Genomic DNA, 19785 nt, shown 5'->3' with positions numbered 1-19785 from the left:
CTTGGGATTGGTACAATAGAGTTAGTGAAAGCAGTGGATCCCTGCTTTCAAGGAGCTTACAATCAGAATATTTTGGCTATTTGCAAACAGATGTAAATGAGCAAACGGCATGGTTCTATAGAAAAGTATCCCCTAGCATGACTCCCATCCACCCCCATAGGACTTATGTATATCCTCTTAAACTCTGCTGCTTTCTCTAACCTGTAATTTATTTCAATCCCTGAATAGATTCTAAGGGTTCATTGTCTACCAAGTCTATTGTATCATGCTCGGCAGATGGTAAGTGTTCAATAAATAGTATTGATTACTTTTACTGATTTTGACCATTTTGGAATCGAGTACATAATTCGGGTCACAAACTAAAGTTCAACTGACAGCCATGCCACACATCTCACAGGGAAGCTGCTCAAAGTTGTGTACAACTTTGTTTTGTCTTTCCAAAGCAAAACTATCAATTCAATATGTTAAAGTAACAGATGTAATTGAAAACATTTCCAGAATTCATTTAAGTAAAACTAGAGTGAATCATATTAGTTTCCCAATAACTTCCTCCCCCAAAATGAAATGGCCACAAGCAGTAAGGCCAGAAATAAGGATGTTTTTGTAAGTTAAAGAATGCATCTTAAGCCTGAAGGATTGGAAAACTAATTAAACTATGTTCCTATATAATTATTTTTTCATTTTTAAGAAATGCATTTTTTCTTAAGTCAGTGACAGAGAAGGTTGGACACCACACACCACCTACATTCCTTCAGTATAGTCTGAATCTTGATGCCATGTTGACACTATACTCTGAGTCTCCCCAAGAGCACAAAGCTCAGGTATCAGTGAATATGAGCTCAAATATGAGTAATTCAGGGACTTTTGATGATACTCTCCATTTGCTAGATTATAACAGTTTCCTAGAGGACTGGAACTGTGGTGTCACAGTGACACCAACTTCCAGATTCCTTGTTACGTCCTCAGATATGGACTAGTAGAATAGGTTGAAGAAAACAAGTTCCAGGAACCAGCCTTGTTTGACTTCACTGGTGATGAGGAAAGGATCTGACATAGCCCCTTCAAATCAGATGTAGCCAGCTCTTTTACCATAGAGTCTGAACTAAAATGCAGTAGCATCAAAATCATTTAAGTTTGATTAACTTCCAGGTGACACATTAAATGCTATTTTGAATATCCACCATAAAAATTCAAACATTGGTTTGCTATCAAACCATTCAACTCTTTTTAGATATTCATGCTCTTGAGGAAGTCAGAAAAAATTTACTTTTAATTTGCAAAACATATACTAGCAGTTACCATAGATTATTTTTTATGCAGAAGTTTTCTTTATTAACTGAGTTTATTCACAAATGAAACCTGCTTCACATGAAGCACTCTAACTGTAAAGCTCTTCAGTTTTCAGTAATTGTGCATGTAAAATAAATGCAAAATTAGTCCTCTTGACTATAGCTCATTGTAGGATGGGAACATTTCTACTGTGTTATACTGTATTATCCCATGCTCTTAGGACAGTACTCTTCCCATAGAAAGTGCTCAATAAATATGAGTGATTGATAAAATATCGAATAACCTGAGAGTAGTGAGGAACACTGCACTATTATTTTAAAGTAGCTAACATTTAATATCAACTACAGAAAAGCTGCAAGAATTTAGATCCTATTCGGAATTTGCAATAATTTGGCCTGAGAATTTGACTGTACAATATTAGACTGTCATTTTCACATTTTATTCAGGCCTGAACTCTCCTGAGGAGATCGTTGTATTAGTATGGAATGAGGAGAGAGGACAGAAAGGTTAGTCAGCTTGTCTAATTTCCACCTGGGTATTCTCTCCCAGTACTTAATACAGGGTTCTGCACACCATAAACACTTAATAAATACTATTAGTACTACAATTCTCTCTCATCCCAATTGTTCCTGTTGGTGGTTATGGCCACCAAACTTCTCTTTCTTCTGCTAATAGTTTTTCTCCCTGTATCAACTTAAGAAGATATATGAATCTTTGTCCCTTCAATGTGAGCAGGACAAACATGTTATAATACTGCATTCAAAAGTCTATACATCTGTAATTCATACTTTCCACTAATTCAGATTGTCTCCTCTTTTACAATTATTTAGAGAGACTTCACTGTACCTTGAAACGGAGTCCCTAATACCTTGGTTTTCTTTATTTTTATCAGAAAGTAGATCTTCATTAATTTTGTCTGGCTTTTTCCGTACCTGGAAAAAAAATTGCTGAATTTGAGAATTTATGACCCAATATTTTGATATTAACATTTTGGACCAAATGTGTTTGGGAAAATGAGACAAAGTGACATGTACCTCAGGCTAGTCTTTTGAGGTCTAGCTGGACCCCATTTTGCCTCTTAGGTTTGAGGTTTAAGTGCCCAAGAAAGTTTGTCCCATGCTGTCTACCACAAGTGTAAAAGACCTTTTGGAGGTATTTTCAACAAGACAAATCAGGTTCTTCATAAAAGCCTCATTAACCTTCAGACCACACATTACTCATTTAGTTCATTGAAGAAATAATTGAGTTATTCATTCCCTCCTAGCCTGAAACTGCTTTCAAGTTTCCAGTGAAGAGATATCCAAGAAATCTGGCTTATTTACGATTTTTAAACTGAATACTGGCCAAGTCATCAGAAGACCAATCCAACATCAGTTTGAAAACATAGTAACATACTGATAAACAATAATGAAATCTGCCTCTATAACTAAAGGAACTATTTGGGGGGAATTTGCTATTAGCATGTTTCATCATGATTCTGCACCAGAGGACTGAAGCATTATCAGCATGATTAGTAGTACTGTAATAGTAGTAATGCTTTTTAAGTGCTTACTGTATGCAGAGCATTGTACTGAGCACTGGGGAAGAGTATAAAATTGGGAAAAAGACATGGATGATCTTTGAATACACTTGGGAGACAGGAGTGGGGACAGACACAAGGAGAGCAATGGCACATTCAAACAGCTTAAGAGGCAAGGTCACAGGGGTTGTTATTGTCATGCTGGCTTAGATCTCTGCCCAGTGACAGTTATTGTTTAGGAGAGCTGATGGTTCAGTACCTTGTCCTCGGCCCCACGTCTAGCAGGGCTATATTCACTGGAAATACCTAAGACTTCCTCTAGACCATAAAATTGTTAAGGGCATGGAATGTGTCTATCAGCTCTGTTATACTGCACTCTCCCAAGCAATTAGTACAGTGGTCTGCACACAGTATGTGTTCAGTAAATAGGACTGATCGATTGATTGAAAAAGTTAGTCGATGGGCCAAAACAGAAAATGGGAATGGGGGCAGGAAAGGACTAAAATGCTGACCTGGGAATCCCGCTGACATCACAACTGGTGGTTGAGACTAACCAAAACCTGTCAGGGGGCTGGGGGTCCTGTGAACAGTCCTGCCGGGTTGGTGAAGAGCATGAAACTACTTAGCCACTCCTTAGTAGGTAAGGACTTAGGTGCAGAGGTGATATGTTAAGTGCTGAAGTGGTTAATAGGGGGGGAGAGGTGAAGACAGGGAAGGCATATGTACCTGTACTTTAAGGATTTTGCTCTTAAAGTTACTTAATACTACAATAACATCATCTGAGTCTGATGGAGAGTCTGTTCCTTCATGCCTAGAAAGAGAAATAGATATGAATTAGCAAACTATGACAAGAAGCCAAATTTCATGTGTCCTCTGTTCAAACGAAAAACACTTCAAATGGGAAGTGGAAATCATTATTTTTAGTCAATCCTCTTGAATATGGCCTGAATAAGTGAAAAGTCCAAATTGCAAGACCCATTTCTATTGCAGTTTTATTACACTGCTATGTGTACATATGCTGGGTTTACCTACACCTTTCCAGTTTCTCTTTAATTCTGTCTGCAGGGAAGTTGATAGCTTGTATTTACTTCAGTGCTTAGTACAGTGCCTGGCACATAGTAAGCACTTAAAAAATGCCACATAAGAGATATCTGCATGACCAAGTCTAGTATTTTTTCAGTATCTGCTTGCCACTCTCAATCTTGAAACTAAGAAATTTTTTTCAGTTTTAGATTATTTGATGTCCATCACCCTCACTCCACAGTATGTGTCCCATTACAAAAAAACCTTTTCATGGTTTCTGTTTTAAAACTGAGTGAGTACCTCATGACGGTCAACATGTTTTGAAATCAATTTTCTGATGTTATTTACCTTACACACAAATTTACCTTAGTGTAAATTGATCTTTTGGCTTTAAAACATACTTTGAGGCAAAACCAAAACATTTTGAACCCTCAACCTATTTGGCCTTTGATGGTTAAATCAGAATTAGTTACCTAAACTGAATATGCCTAGGACCAGTTTTTTAAAATCCTTTTTCTTGGAAATTTTCATTTTTGCACCAGATCTGCATAGGATAAAATTAGCCCCTTCTCCCAGGTACCATCTGTGGGAATAACTCAAAATGATAAAAATAAATGTTTGTGTTTAAGTACTACTTCTCCCTCAGCGAAATGATTAATGTGACGACCTGTGAGCAGTTTTCTTAACCTGTCATTGGGTGTTATACTGTGCCCAGTCCTGGAACCAGGGATGATTATAGGCAATTGTTTTTCCTATTTTTACTTTCCCTCCTTTCTCTCTTTAGACTCTCATTACTCTATCCGTTATTTAGGAGAAGGGAAAGAAACCTAGAGTGGTGGAAAAGGAAAGGAAGTGTGAACATTTAGCAAGGTGTAAATGATAGTAATTATGGTATTTGTTAAGCACTTACTATGTGCCAGGCACTGTTCTAAGAGCTGGGATGGATAAAAGCAAATCGGGTAGGACACATCCCTGTCCCACGTGGGACTCACAGTCTCAATCCCCATTTTACAAATGAGGTAACCGAGGCACAGAGAAGTGAAATGACCTGCCCAAGATCACACAGCAGGAAAGGGGCAGATCCGGGATTAGAATCCATGACCTCCTGACTCCCGGGCTAGTGCTCTATTCACTACTCCATCTGCTGTCCCGAACAAAACACCCAGCAGGGCCTGGGAGTGCCTTCCGTGGGAAGCTATCAAAAATGCTAATTCATGACTAGCTCACTTTCATGAATCGAAAGAATCCTGCCAATGCAGTGCTAGTATCTAATTTCTTAAAATTGAATTTTTAGTTCTAAGACATCTGTAGAATAGTGTCAAGGCAACAGAATGTTAATCTTCTTCTGCACATTCCAAGGTAAATGTGCTTTGATCTTTTTCCAGGTTTCCTTTTCTGAAGAGCCAGCAGGGGTGGGGCTAAGAGAATTAGGGAACTGGGGCTAGGAGAGTTTGACACAAGAATGGAAACTCACTGCAAACATGACCATCTACAAAAACCTTTCATTGTATGTAATATACCACAAAATCTATTTAGATTATTCTTGTTATAATGCACTGAGAGGTTGAGAGTTTCCACTTGAGACACATGAACTTGGGAACGTTTGCATTAAAATCATTGTTTTAGTCTGTGAACCTACACCTACAGTTTCATTAAATCAATATGTACACAAATTACATTTCCATACCCAAAACTTTACAATATTAATGTAAGAAAAATGTTTTGATTCTACTGATTGATTCTAATCCTATCTCTGCCTAAAATGTATCATCATCAATCGTATTTATTGAGTGCTTACTATGTGCAGAGCACTGTACTAAGTGCTTGGGAAGTACAAATTGGCAACATATAGAGACAGTCCCTACCCAACAGTGGGCTCACAGTCTATGTATTTATTAATACATAAATATGTATGTATATTTTCCTCCACTGTTTTTTTAAATGGTATTTAAGTGCTTACTATATGCCAGACACCGTACTAAACGCTGGGGTAGATACAAGATCATCAGGTTGGATACAGTCTATGTTCCACAGAAAGCTCACAATCTAAGTAGGAGGGAGAACAGGTACTGAATCCCCACTTTACAGATGAATTAACAGAGGCACAAAGAAGTTAAGTGACTGGCCCAAGATCACACGGCAAGTACGTAGCTGAGCAAAGAGAATAACTCAGGTCCTCTGATTCTGCTCTTTCCACTAGGCTACTGCTTCCCAAAAGCCTGTAACCTAACCTAGTCCTCCATTAAGCACTCTCCTCCAACCTGCACACTCATCGGTTCTGTTTTCAGAACAGCTCTGTCCCCTGCTTTGTCCAGGCTCGTCATATTCATTCATTCAATCATTTATTGAGCGCTTACTGTGTGCAGAGCACTGTACTAAGCGGTTGGGAAGTACAAGTTGGCAACATATAGAGACGGTCCCTACCCAACAGCGGGCTCACAGTCTAGAAATCCCTTCTCGATTACTGCATCAGCGTCTTTGCTGACCTCTCGCCTCCAATCTTTCCCTTCTCCAGTCCACATTTTACTCTACTGCACTTATCATTTTCCATTATTTAGAAATAATAATAAAAAACCTCCAATGTTTGCTGACTCTCTTCTGCACTGAGCCAAAACCTCTCACCACTGACTTTCAGGTACTCATTATGCTCTCTCTCTTCTTCCATATCTCACTTCAATCCACATACTTCACTCCTCTACCACCAACCTACTTATTGTGCCTCGATTTCACCTTGCACCTTGTACGCTTGTTAACACTCTCGCTCCTGCCTGGTACTCCCTACTCCTTCATATCCCAAATATTAGGACTCTACTAAAATCATATATCCTCCTGGCAGCCTTCCCTGATTAAATACTCATCTCCCTGCCCTATTTTTTCTCTTATGTCACATATGCACTTTAGTCTACACTAAGTACTTTGATATTCGTCCCCCAGCCCCACAACACTTACACACATACACCTATACCGTTAATTCCTGTAATTTAATTTAATGTCCGGCTCTGCTGCGAGAATTGTGTCTACTTACTATATTGTACTCTCCCAAGTGGTTAATACAGCAAGTGCTCAACAAACACCATTGATTGATTTTAATAATAAAGTATTTACGTTCCTTTTGAAAACTGAGGTTCTTATAGCTGTTATTTCAATAACTTTATTTACCAGCAGATTCTATAGTGTTGCTTTCTGTGTGGAAAAAATCTTAAATTTTCTGAGAAACTCTAGTGCCATATAAACATTAAAACAGCTTATAAACCCAATACACCAATAAGAGAACATATTTAGGGTTAACAGTCTTAGATGTTATAAACCAGAGGGGCTACACTTATCAAGATGAAAAATGTTTTAGGCAACTGTGTGCACACAATGCAGTTTGCTTAAGCTGGCAGATATTATAATTGATGGTTTCCAACCTGAAAAACATGTCAGAGCTTTTGAAGAGGAGCCTATCAATTTTACACCCCTCTCCCCTTCAGGAATGCTATTTACCCAATTCATCTCTGTCACAAATATACAATATTGTGACTGCAGAGTGACTTAAGTATTGTGGCAAAACTATTTTTAATCAAGATTTTCCCTATAACCTTGGAAGAGCCCTTAACAGCTAGTTGAATAACAGAAGTGCCAAAGTGAAGAATATTCTAGCTGCACTCAAAGACAAGAGAACTATAGTCAAGTTTCAAAGAGAACTATGATGAGTATATTAAAAATTCAATCAATCTCCATTTTGTGTTTGGGAAGCAAAGCCTTCAATGCTAGTAATGCTTCTATAATCAAAAATGCTCTCATACAGTAGCATTCATAGTCTCTGTCCACGAATAATCTACTTTCTAGCCAGAAAGGAAGGTGGACAGAGAGGAGTACCAAACAGGGAGGTGTGAGGAGGAGAGGAAACTAAAAAAGTCTAGTAAACGGAGAGGTGGGCAGAGAGGCAAAACAGATCACAGAGAGTGAGTTATGGAAGAAATTGGACCAGGCATGTGCTGGTCAGGACCAAGAGAGACAGATGAGAATGGGTGAGCTGAAAGTAGGACAGAAAGCCAAGGAAAGGGAGGCGAAGAAAATAGGCCCCATGAGAACTTGGGAGGCACGGGCCTGGAGTTGCTGGGCACAGGAGAGCTGGGATGCAGGAGATATGGTATAATGAGCCAGGTGCAAGTGGGAATTGGTACAAGACAATAATGTTCCATCCTGAGTGATGACTGTGAGGGGAAAACTAAGGGAACTGGAGGAAAGGACACAGGCAAGAACCTTATCACCCCATCGACTAACTCTAGAACTTGTATAACTTACTTTATGCTGTCCTTAGCATTCATGTTTAAGGTGGGTTTAGCCCGGGTTAAGTGCCGCTGGTGGAAGGTGGTACAAAAGGAGTGATTACTCTACAGATTTTAATGCATGAGGTGAAAGTCTCCTAGAGAAGGTACTCCTTACAATTCTTTCTAGCTTTGGCCACCCATCCTTATCACTCAATCCATCTATCACTCATATTTATTGAGCACTGACTGTGTGCAGAACTCTGTATTAAGCAATTGTGAGAGTATAAATCTTTGTAGTTTTCATTATAGCAAACAGTTTCATGACTACTGAGTTTCCGAAATGAATTACAGAGATTACAGAATCACAGAAATGAATTACAGAAGTGAATCACCAAAGGATTGTTGGTCAGGCCATGAAAACAATCTTGACTGCTGGCACTGCTCCTCACTTCATGCAGTTTTGTCTGTCTTTGGGGTACCAAGGGAAGCAAATCAGATAATTGAGGAACCTGTCTTTCTCACAGACAATGGGACTGCTTTTGCAGTCACTTTTCTCCTCACACAGTGAGATTTCTGTAGCAGTAAAACAGGAAGCAGTGGAAGTAATATCTGACCCCACTGCCACATAAATCAATTGACAAAACAATGATCTGTGGGCATTATTACATTGCTGAATAATGGAAAGGACTAAGGCTAGTCATCAGAAGAACCCCTTTTAGTCCACCCATCCCCCCAACCCAACTTCATTTACTGTTGTGCGACCATGGTCGTCACAACCTCTCTGTGCCTCAGATTGCTCAACATTCAATTGATGATATTTAATGAACACTTGCCATGTGCACAGCACTGTACTAAGCCCTTGGGAGAGTACACCACAACACAGTTGTTAGACATGTTCCCTACCCATAGGGAGCTAACACTCTAATGGTACAGACAGATGTTAATGCAGATAAATTGTGGATAAGAACATATAATAATAATAATGGTATTTGTTAAGCGTTTAACTATGTGCCGAGCACTGTTCTAAGTGCTGGGGGAATACAAAGTAAGTGGGGCTCACAGTTCAATCCTCATTTTACAGATGAGGGAACTGAGGCACAGAATTAAAGTCACTTGCCCAAAGTCACACAGCAGACAAGAGGTAGAGTCAGGATTAGAACCCATGACCTCTGACTCCTAAGCCTGCACTCTTTCCATTGAGCCATGCTGCTTCTGCATATGTGCTATGGGGAGAATATCAAGTGCTTAATGGGTATAGATCCAAGTGCATAGATGAAGCATAAGTGAGTTAGAGTAAGGGGAAATGAGATCTTAATTGGGGGAGGCCTCTTGGAGGAGATGTGACCTTGACAAGGTTTTGACGGTGGGGAGAGTGGTGGTCTTTTGTATATGAAGGGAAAGGGAGTTCTGGGCCCAAAAAAGGACATGGGTAAAGGGTCAGCAGTGAGACAGGTTGTCATTAGAAGAGCAAAGTGTGCAGGCTGGATTGTACTAGGAAATCAACAAGGTAGGTTGGTAGAGTTGATTTTTTAAAGCTGATGGTAAGGAGTTTCTATTTAATGCAGAGGTGGATAGGCAACTACTGGAGGTTTTTTCGTTTTGTTTTTCTTTAATGGCATTTGTTAAGTCTTTACTGTGTGCCAAGCAATGTATTAATCGTGGGGTAGATACAAGATAATTGGATTGGACACAGTCCCTGTCCCACATAGAGCTCATAGTCATAATTCCCATTTTACAGATGAGGTAACCGAGGCACAGAGAAGTTAAGGGATTTGCCCAAGGTCACACAGCAGACAAGTGGCAAGGCCGGAATTAGAAGCCAGGTCCTTCTGACTCCCAGGCCTGTGCTTTTTCCATAAGACCTCGCTGCTTCTTCGGTTGTTGAGGAATGGGGAGATGTGAACTGAAGGGGTTTTTTTTGTAGAAAAAAGATCAGGGCAGCAGAGTCAAGTATGCCTGGAGTGGGGAGAGGCAGGAGGCAGGGTGGTCACTGACGAAGCTGAGATGCAAGATTCAAGACAGGCTACAAATGCTTTGATCAATGTGCTTTGGATGGAGAGGAAAGGGTGGATTTTAGAGATATTGTAAAGGGAGAACCGATAGGCTTCGGTGACAGATTGAATTCGTGGGCTGAAGGAGAAAGATGAGTCAAGGATAATGTCAAGGTTGGAGCTTGTTAGACGGAGGATAATGGTGTTGTCAATAGTGATGGGAAAGACGGGGAGGGTTGGATTTGGTGAGAAACTGACGAGCTTTGAGTTCTCGGTACCTACCTTGTCCATTTCTATACCTAACCCTGAAAATGTTAATTTTTTCCTTATTTCATTCAAGCCACCACCACACCTTTGTCCTTCTATTTCCCTTGTTTTATTTTTCTTTTTTGTCCTCTCTCCCCTCCCACTTCACCTTTTCTTTTCACCTTGTTTATTCACAGAGGACCTTTCCCAAGCCAATCATTTTCAGCTTGCATGCCGTTACCAAAATGTAATAATAATAATAATAATAATAGTATTTGTTAATCACTTACTATGTTCCAGGCACTGTTCTCAGTGCTGGGGTAGATACAAATTAATCAGGTTGGACACAATCCCTGTCCCACATAATAATAATAATAAATAATAAATAATAATAATAATAATAATAATAATGGTGGTATTTGTTAAGTGCTTACTATGTGCAAAGCACTGTTCTAAGCGCTGGGGGGATACGAGGTGATCAGGTTGTCCCACTTGGGGCTCACAGTCTTAATCCCCATTTTACATATGAGGTAACTGAGGCACAGAGAAGTTAAGTGGCTTGCCCAAGGTCACACAGCTGACAAGTGGTGGGGCCAGAATTCAAACCCATGACCTCTGACTCCCAAGCCCGCGCTCTTTTCACTGAGCCACGCTGCTTCCCGTGGAACACATGGGACTCATAGTCTTAATCCCCATTTTACAGATGAGGTAACTGAGGCACAAAGAAGTTAAGTGACTTGCCCACAGCTACACAAGCAGAGAAGTGGCAGAGCTAGGATTAGAACTCAGATCCTTCTGACTCACAGACCCATGCCCTAACCACTAGGGAATAGGGCAAACTGCTTTCTCATCTAGAAATATAGTCTTAGTTTTACAGACAACTAAAATGCAGTCATTTAATTTTATAATCCAAATAAATTATAAACAAAAAAATATTTATTTGTTCATTCCTTCTAAACATCACTTACCCATTTATGTGGTAAATATCTTCAGATTTTCCTTTGCGCAATCTCAGAGTCCAAGCACCTGGGTTTGCTTTTAACTGAAAGTATCCCTTATGAAGACAGAAAAGAAGAAAATGTGACTATGAGACCCTCATTGAACTTTAGACAGTGGTAAAAATATTTTTTTTACAGTATTTTTATCCTGTTTCATAGATTTAAAATCTACAAGTGGTAATTTGCAAATAAAGTTAAGCATATTCATAGTGCTACAGGTCAAGTGATCTAATTCAGCCTTCTGCACTCAAGCACGATTATAATTGGGCCATTTAAAATAAATGTTTAAGGAATACTACTCTCCCTCAGCCTCAGTTATCTGTTCCAGAAATGTGAGACCATCAAAATAGTGTAATTTATTTACTGACCTCTGAATACACTGCAATCTTGTTTTCCTACAAGCAACAAATGTCAAAAAAAAGCTAAGATTTTAGTTTCAATTGCTTGATGGGGACAGAATGAGAAGAAAAAAATCCACAGAACTCTCAAACCAGCATATTTTAAGTGTTCTGAATGAACTTTCAGAAGAACGAACTATAGGCTCTTCTGGATAATACTACTACTGCTACTACTACTGTTACTAATAATGGTATTTGTTAAGCACCTACTCTGTGCCAAGCACTGTACTAAGCCCTGGGGTGGATATACAAGATAATCGGGTTAGTCTCTATTCCACATGGGACTCACAGTCTAAGTAGGAATGAGACTTGCTATTGAATTCCATTTTACAGATGGGGAGACTGAGGTACACAGAAGTTAAGTAACTTGTCCAAGGTTACACAGCAAATGGTGGAACTGGAATTAGAACCCAGGTCCTATGACTGCCAGGCCCGTGAACCTTCCACCAGGCCATGGTACTTCTCAATAACAAATGAGCCTGCTGAGATGTGCCCAAGATCAAACAAAAACCTTCAGTCCATGTTTCCCCACTTCTCAAGAACCTCCAGTGGTTTCTCAGCTACCTCCACATCCATCAGAAACTCCTTACCACTGGCTTTAAAGCACTCAATCACCTTGCCTCCTCCTACCTCACCCTGCTGTTCTCCTACTACAACCCAGCCCACACACTTCTTCCCTCTAACCTAATCACTCTACCTTGATCTCATCTATCTTGCCACTGAACTCATGCCCATGTCCTGTCTCTGGCGTGGAATGTCCTCCCTCTTCACCCGATATTCACTCTCCCTACCTGCAAAGTCTTACTGAAGGCACATCTCCTCCTCCTCCTCCTTCCTGGACTAGGCCTTCATTTTCTCTTCTCCCACTCCCTTCTGTGTTACCCTTGCACTTGGATTTGCACACCCTTTATTCACTCCTTCCTAACTCCTCCAGCACTTATGTACATATCCATAATTTATTTTTACTAATGTATGTCTCCCCCTCTAGACTGTAAGCTCATTTCGGGCAGCGAACGTGTCTACCGACTCTGTTATATTGCACTCTCCCAAGCACTAGTACAGTGCTCTGCCCACAATAAGTGCTCAATAACTGAGACCCCTCCTTTTCCTCTGCTCCTCCTCCCCATCACCCCTACTCCCTCCCTCTGCTCTACCCCCTTCCCCTCCCCACAGCACTTGTGTATATTTGTACATATTTATTACTCTATTTTATTAATGATGTGTATATCTATAATTCTATTTATCTATTTTAAAGGCATCAATGCCTGTCTACTTGTTTCATTTTGTTGTCTGTCTCCCCCTTCTAGACCGTGAGCCCGTAGTTCGATAGGGAATGTCTTTATCTGTTCCCGAATTGTACTTTCCAAGCACTTAGTACAGTGCTCTGTACACAGTAAGCACTCAATAAATACGAACGAATAAGTATGATTAACTGATCACCATTTCCACCTATTAGAAATCATTGCTCAAATCTCCACACTAATTGCATTCAGCTATACTTTGGCACATGCACTTTGGATGTGTCTGCTAATTCTGTTCTATTGTATTCTCCCAGTGCTTAGTACAATGCTCTGCACACAAGTGCTCATTACAAATGATTGATTCAGTATGCACATGATTATGAGGATCAGCTGATATAATTTATGAGAGAGAGTGAACAACTGTTTAGTAGGCAATAATGATACTATTTATGAAGAAGTTACTATGTTCCAAAGCACTATGCTAAGCACTGAGGTAGGTAGTTGTGGGTAGGGAACCTGTCTACGAACTCTGATGTACTGTACTCTCCCAAGTACTTTGTCCAGTGGTCTGCACCCAGTAAGTGCTCCATACGTACAATTGATATAAAAAAAAAATCACATCATACAGAGTCCCATTCCCTCCTGGATGAAGCAGTGTGGCCTAGTGGAAAGAGCACGGGCTAGGAGTCAACCCTGGGGCCTGGGTTCTAACCTGGGTTCTACCCTTCTCTACCATGTGTCCTTAGGCAAGTCACTTAACTTCTGTGTGCCTCAGTTACCTCATTTGTAAAATGGGGATTTAGTCTTAAATCCTATGAGCCCCACATGGGACACGGAATGTGCCCAACCTGATTAGTTCATATCTAACCCAGTGCTTAGTACAGTGCCCGGCACACTGTAAGTGCTTAGCAAATACCATTTAAAAATTCTATTATATTATTATATTATTATATTATATTAGGTATCATCCCTACTTTAAATATGAGGAAACTGAGCCCCAGAAAGTCAGTGAGCAGATGAGTGGCATTGTGGGATCTTGAACCCAGTTCTCCTGACTCCTAGTTTTGACCACGCTCCCACTCTTCTACTACAGAGAAATCACTCATACTTACCAGATTGGCCATCACAATGGTATCGAGCATAGCAGGCTTATTTTTCATGCCAAGGGTAAACTGCAAGCCCCGAGGAGGTTGACCAGTGTTTATATCAAAGCAGTGCCCTTCAAGTAATAGATTTTCCAGTTCATATTCTGCTGTCACAGTTCCCTCAATCTGTGGAGAGCAACATTTCATCACTTGAATATGAAGCACTTTCAATTCTCAAAATTCACAACCACAGACAAAATCATCCACTTTTCCTAATGTTAGCAAGTGGAAAATAAAGAGCTTTTATTTGCTTCTTTGATGTTTTCCTTTCAGAAATTTAGTGCCTGTGCAAATTTCTAAACTAATAGTACTAAAGACCACAGCTCATTATTCACTTCTCCATTCAATGGCCCCGATGTTCTTTGTTTGTACAAAAGAAACATCCATTTAAATTATTTCAAAGGAATTAGGTAAAAAATTTAAAATAGATAAGCTTACACTCACCCACCATTTCTCTGAGGAATTGTGTTTAATAGGAACAAGAAATTGTTTTTACACTTGGCAGACGACTGATTGATTCCCACTTACCCTGACACAAGGAATTTCAGCAATATAAGGAGATGGGTAATTCCTGGTTCAGTTAACAACATCTTGGCAAGGCAGAGAACCTTCATCGGAATGTCAAGTTTGGTACTACACTGATGTGTTAGAAAGGGTGCTTTTAATAGAAATAAGTTATTGGATCCTGTTTACCCTCATCTGACTCCCTGTACCTCTAAAAGATGGTTTTTGTGGACAAATTTGGAAAATAACAATGCAGTCAGGGTTTGTATGTATAGAAATTTCTAGTTACAATGCTCTTCTTTTAGCATTTTTCTTCAGTAGTTTTACTGAATTTTAAATTCCACACAATTTTCACTGGATTGATATTTAATGAGAGATACAATACGAGGCATCACTTTCATATTGTTCCTCTGTCCTGATCTGGCAGCCTTTCCTGACTCCTGAACATGTCACCTGTTTGTCACCACCTATTCAAAAGGCCAGCTAAACCTTTCAGCCCTTCTGCCTACCCTGATTGTCTTTTTAAATTAGAGGTTTGGGGTAGGCTAGTCTCCAAACTTTCCCAAAATTGCTGGCATTAGGGTAGGTTGAATCAGGCACTTCAAATCTGGCCCATGTGCACCTCTATAGTTCTTTTCCAACCAATTGGCTAGCAGAGACCCAAGCAACGCTACTCCAATTCTACAGGGTGGGACTTTTTTTAATGGTTGGTCTCCGAGGGGGCTTGGCACTGAATGTGGACAATACGTTTTCTGGATTTCACATGTTTTTAGGCTCTCAAAGCATGGAAGCAGGGACTTCAGCAATGGTAGCTACTCCTCCTCCCTACCTTTGCTTTCAATTCTAATGTTATAAGAAAGAACACAGGCCTGAGAGTCAACCCTGGGGCCTGAGTTCTAACCCTGGCTCTGCTATTTCTCTACCATGTGACCTTAGGCAACTCACTTAACTTCTGTGAGCCTCAGTTACATCATTTGTAAAATGGGGATTAAGACTGTGAACCTGACTTTAGCCCATGAAACGTACATCAAGAGCATTTTGTATAACACATGCAAAGGCAAAAGCCTATGGATTCATGTACCTATCATGTACTTGCTTTGTAAATGATGGTCTTTGTGCTTCCTGAAACAAGCTAGCAAAAGATGATAATAATTAAATGGACAGCACTCTTCTTCCAAGGCATTCAAAGCTCTGAACTTCTTCTTTTACATAATTACAACAGTATCTCCATATCATCCCATTTAATTGGCAAAGCGCTTGAAAGAAAAAAACCCAACTGGTTTGCCAATTACACAACAGAAAAGTGCATCTGGGAATATTTATTCATTCAATCGTATTTATTGAGCGCTTACTGTGTGAAGAGCACTGTACTAAGCGCTTGGGAAGTACAAATCAGCAATATATAGAGATGGTCCCTACCCAACAACGGGCTCAGTCTAGAAGGGGGAGACAGACAACAAAACAAAACAAGTAGACAGGTGTCAATACCATTAGAATAAATAGAATTATAGCTATAATTCTACATCTCTTGAATTACAAATGATTACTTACGCCTTCTAAATGAATATTATCTAGGTCACAGGAGCTATATACTGCTTCAACCAACCAGTTGTCTGGAGTAATCATGTTTAGGGTCAAAAGTGGCGATTCCGGCATTTCCAAGAATTTTGCCACAGGCCCAGAAGTGAGAATACCACTGGCCTCCATTTTCAATTCTGGTTCCAGAACAAAGCGGTAAAAGCTGTTGATTAAACACATTCAAATTTGAAACAGGTACATAAAGATCAAGGGCACTGTTTCTTCCAAATAAAACCTGTCAAGCAAAAAGGATTAGAAAATTGTTTGATGAGGAAATCTTATCAGCAAACAGCCAAAATTAGGAATTGGGCAGGGCTCTCAAATACTGAGGTGGGAAAGAATCCTTCAAACTTGAAATCTTGCCCTCAGTTATCAAGGAACTGAAAATCCAGTACTTCCTGAAAGTTTGCTTTTCATTTTACTATTGTGTGAATACTGCTATGAGAAGGCAGGAAGGGGAAAGCTTTATTTTAAAAAGCACAGGCCTGGGAATCAGAAGGACCTGGGTTCCAATCCTAGCTCTGCCACTTGTCTGCTGTGTGACCCTGGGCAAGTCATTTAACTTCTCTGTGCCTCAATTACCTCATCTGTAAAATGGGGATGAATCTGTGAGCTGCACGTGGGACAGCGACTCTGTCCAACCTGATTTGCTTGTTTCCACCCCAGCGCTTAGTACAGTGCCTGGAACATAGTAAGTGCTAAACAAATACCACAATAACTATTATTATCACCATTGAGGAGGTTTTGAATAGAGGCAAAAATGATGTTTGGGGATAATCTGTGATTTCACTTTTCTATCCTCTGTCCTTCAATTTGTTGGCTGCATTGTTGACACTAGGGCTGCAGGAACTTTCACTAACATTTGCTGAGGTTTTTCACCTCCTTTGGTCAAGAACTTAAAAAGGCTAAAAATAATAATAATATCGCTACCAGTGACTTGAAACACAGGAGACTTTCTGTCAATGGTCTGAACTCCTAAGGTTGGTGTTGATCCCTCAGGCTGATGATTATTCAGTGCTATTTAATGGTTTATATGCACTTAAGTCTTTTAAAATTATAATTAACTGAAACCAATAATTGTGTTTAAAGCTAAAATGCAAATAGGTTTCATTATGTAGGAAATTTAGCAATAGCATGGTCCTTTGAATTGCCACTGTCCTAAAAAAAAAAAAGGTAATTTTCGGCAGGGATGGGGGAGGGATATTTTGAGAAGCAATTTTTCAGAGCCTTGGTTAAGATATCCTGAAATACTATACAGAAAAATTAGTCTAAATGTTGTGTCCCAATTTCTCTATAAAGGGTCGTTTAAACAACTTAATAGAAGAAATAGGGTACTGAAATTACCCAGTGCGGAAATGATTTTTTTGGAATGTGTCAAGAAATCAAATGGAACTTTAGCAGTACTGTTTGGCTCATATTGAAGCAGAGATTTATAGACGAAAGAAAGACATAGATTCTTCTACCAGAAACAAGCTCCTGATTATTTACAATATAAGGGTGCAAAAATCATCACTCAATGGATATGGAGCTGCATTTACACAAGACTAGCTGAAATATTTCTGATCCTGTCATTATTGGTCAAAGAGAAAAATAATTTTTGATTTTAATCTGATAATTAACTTTAAAGCATAAAAGTTAAATAAAATCGAAGCTCATTGGGAGAGAATTCCCTTTCATGGAATGAAAAAATGAAAAAAGAATAATTGTTTATTTACAATTTTTTTTTTATCCTCAGAGTAGGATATCAGATACTAACCTCTTTAAAGGTACTTCTGAGAGCTTAGACCTACAGTTCATAAACATTGTCAGCTTCATGTTGACTATTTGGCCAAGTACCTATTAAAAAAAGGTTTCATATTAAAAATTATTGCTATGGCCAGCACATCCTTTTTTAGAATTAAAACAATAAGCTTAAATGAACACCTTTTCATTGGGAGAGAGGCAAAGAAAGCTTAAGGAAATACCAAATAATCCCACGAGACAGTCAGGTTAGCTCTGTAGTAGGCAAGATGAGCCCTATCAGTTACCAAAAATTCACTACATCTCCCTTTTTTGTAATATGATGAGGAAAATGCTGGCACAGGAGCAAGGAGATTTTATTTTCCTCTCCACTATGAAATTTTCTGGCAACAATGAGAGAATTCCGTTTACCTGTTTCCTTAGATACAAATGGTGATAATTACCTAGATCTTACATACCTCATAAAGATGCTTAGGAAGATGAATGCTTGCGAGAGGCTTTAAACTTCTTTGGTGATTTCATAATTATTGTTGTTCAGATACAAATTGAAATGCACTTCCATGTTTAAATTACCCTAAGGAAAGGGGTATCGCCCAGCTCCTTATTCCAAAATTCTTTCCTTCCATCTTCTTCCATTTCAAGAGTTTAAGGACAGCCAGTGGCATAATCAGGTATATGCGTATCCAAGGCAAGTTTTACAACTGAAATACCTTCTTGTTGAGAAGCAGAGTTGCCTAGTGGAAGGAGCACTGGCCGGGGAGTTAGAGGACCCGGGTTCTAATTCTGGCTCTGACACACGTCTGCTGTGTGATGTTGGGCAAGCCATTTAACTTCCCTGAGCCTGAGTCATCTCAACTGTAAAAAAGGGATTAAATCCTATTCCCTCCTACTTACACTTTGAACCCCATGTGGGACAGGGACTGTGTCTTAGCTCATTATCTTGTATCTACCCCAGCGCTTGGCACATAGTAAGTGCTAAACAAGTACCATAATTATTACTATTTTATTATTCCCTGATTCTGCTAATCAGCATTCTTAAATGTGGGAAACACAAGATGCTAACGAGGACATCATCTTATCCCTACCTCTCCCTCACCTTTGCTGTGTGATTGTACTGAAGGTCTTGCCTGGGGACCTGCACCCCTAGAATCCCCCTTCTGGGATGAATCAGGGCAGCTATCCCACTTACCCCACACTCCTTATGCCTTTGAGTCCAGCCATAATTCCAAATAAAATGCAGGAAGCGGAGGATTAAATATGCTTAGCAAGAATAGCATTCAGTCAAAAAGTGTTACACTTGCTCAAAGGTTTAGCAGTAGAGGTGACTCCTAATTGCTGTTGGCCAGCTCACAGTCTCCATGGTTTCTGAAGTCCGAAGGAAAAAAGATAAAATCCCTAACAGAACTGGCTCAAATGCTAATAGACACAATGGTGTGAAATGAACAAATTGACTATGAGAATGATTACACTGATTTGAACTGATTCCAGACGGAACGAGTGAGAGTTCTGGTGATATGTGGCTTGAATGATAGGTTTCTCAAACAATTTACGTTTGATGATGAGCAATGGATATTAATTCTGGGGTGAAACTGTGATAATCAACAGTTACATAACAGTAATACAGTAGAAATTACTTTTTTTTTATATTCCTCATAAATCTTATCATTGCTGGTTCATCTATTAAACTATCAAAATTAGAGAAATGTGTTTCATTATGTGTTAGAAATTGATCTCCAATATGTTTTCCACCCTAAATCATTATGAATAAGCACCCTTAGTTCTGCTTCTTTTCACCATGCATTTTGGGTATGACACTACTGAAGAATTAGGAAATGCTCTCCAACAATGCAACCCTG

At 39.5% G+C, this 19785-nt stretch overlaps 1 protein-coding gene across 1 annotated transcript in view; it reads right to left on the bottom strand.

The window, feature by feature from the left end:
* The window catches only part of UGGT2 (UDP-glucose glycoprotein glucosyltransferase 2), a 115054-nt gene that overhangs the window by 15411 nt on the left and 79858 nt on the right, over positions 1–19785 (bottom strand). The window contains exons 24-29 of the mRNA XM_038759255.1: positions 17946–18025; positions 16163–16352; positions 14075–14233; positions 11294–11379; positions 3536–3620; positions 2137–2222 (exon numbers count right to left, since the gene is read on the bottom strand). Coding sequence (XP_038615183.1) covers positions 2137–2222; positions 3536–3620; positions 11294–11379; positions 14075–14233; positions 16163–16352; positions 17946–18025 — 686 coding nt within the window. The remainder of the gene's footprint in view (positions 1–2136; positions 2223–3535; positions 3621–11293; positions 11380–14074; positions 14234–16162; positions 16353–17945; positions 18026–19785) is intronic.

This window comes from Tachyglossus aculeatus, chromosome 17 (assembly GCF_015852505.1).
Source record: "Tachyglossus aculeatus isolate mTacAcu1 chromosome 17, mTacAcu1.pri, whole genome shotgun sequence".
NCBI lineage: Eukaryota > Metazoa > Chordata > Mammalia > Monotremata > Tachyglossidae > Tachyglossus > Tachyglossus aculeatus.
Note: the sequence above shows the minus strand (reverse complement) of the source record. Positions and strands in the feature narration are given on the sequence as shown.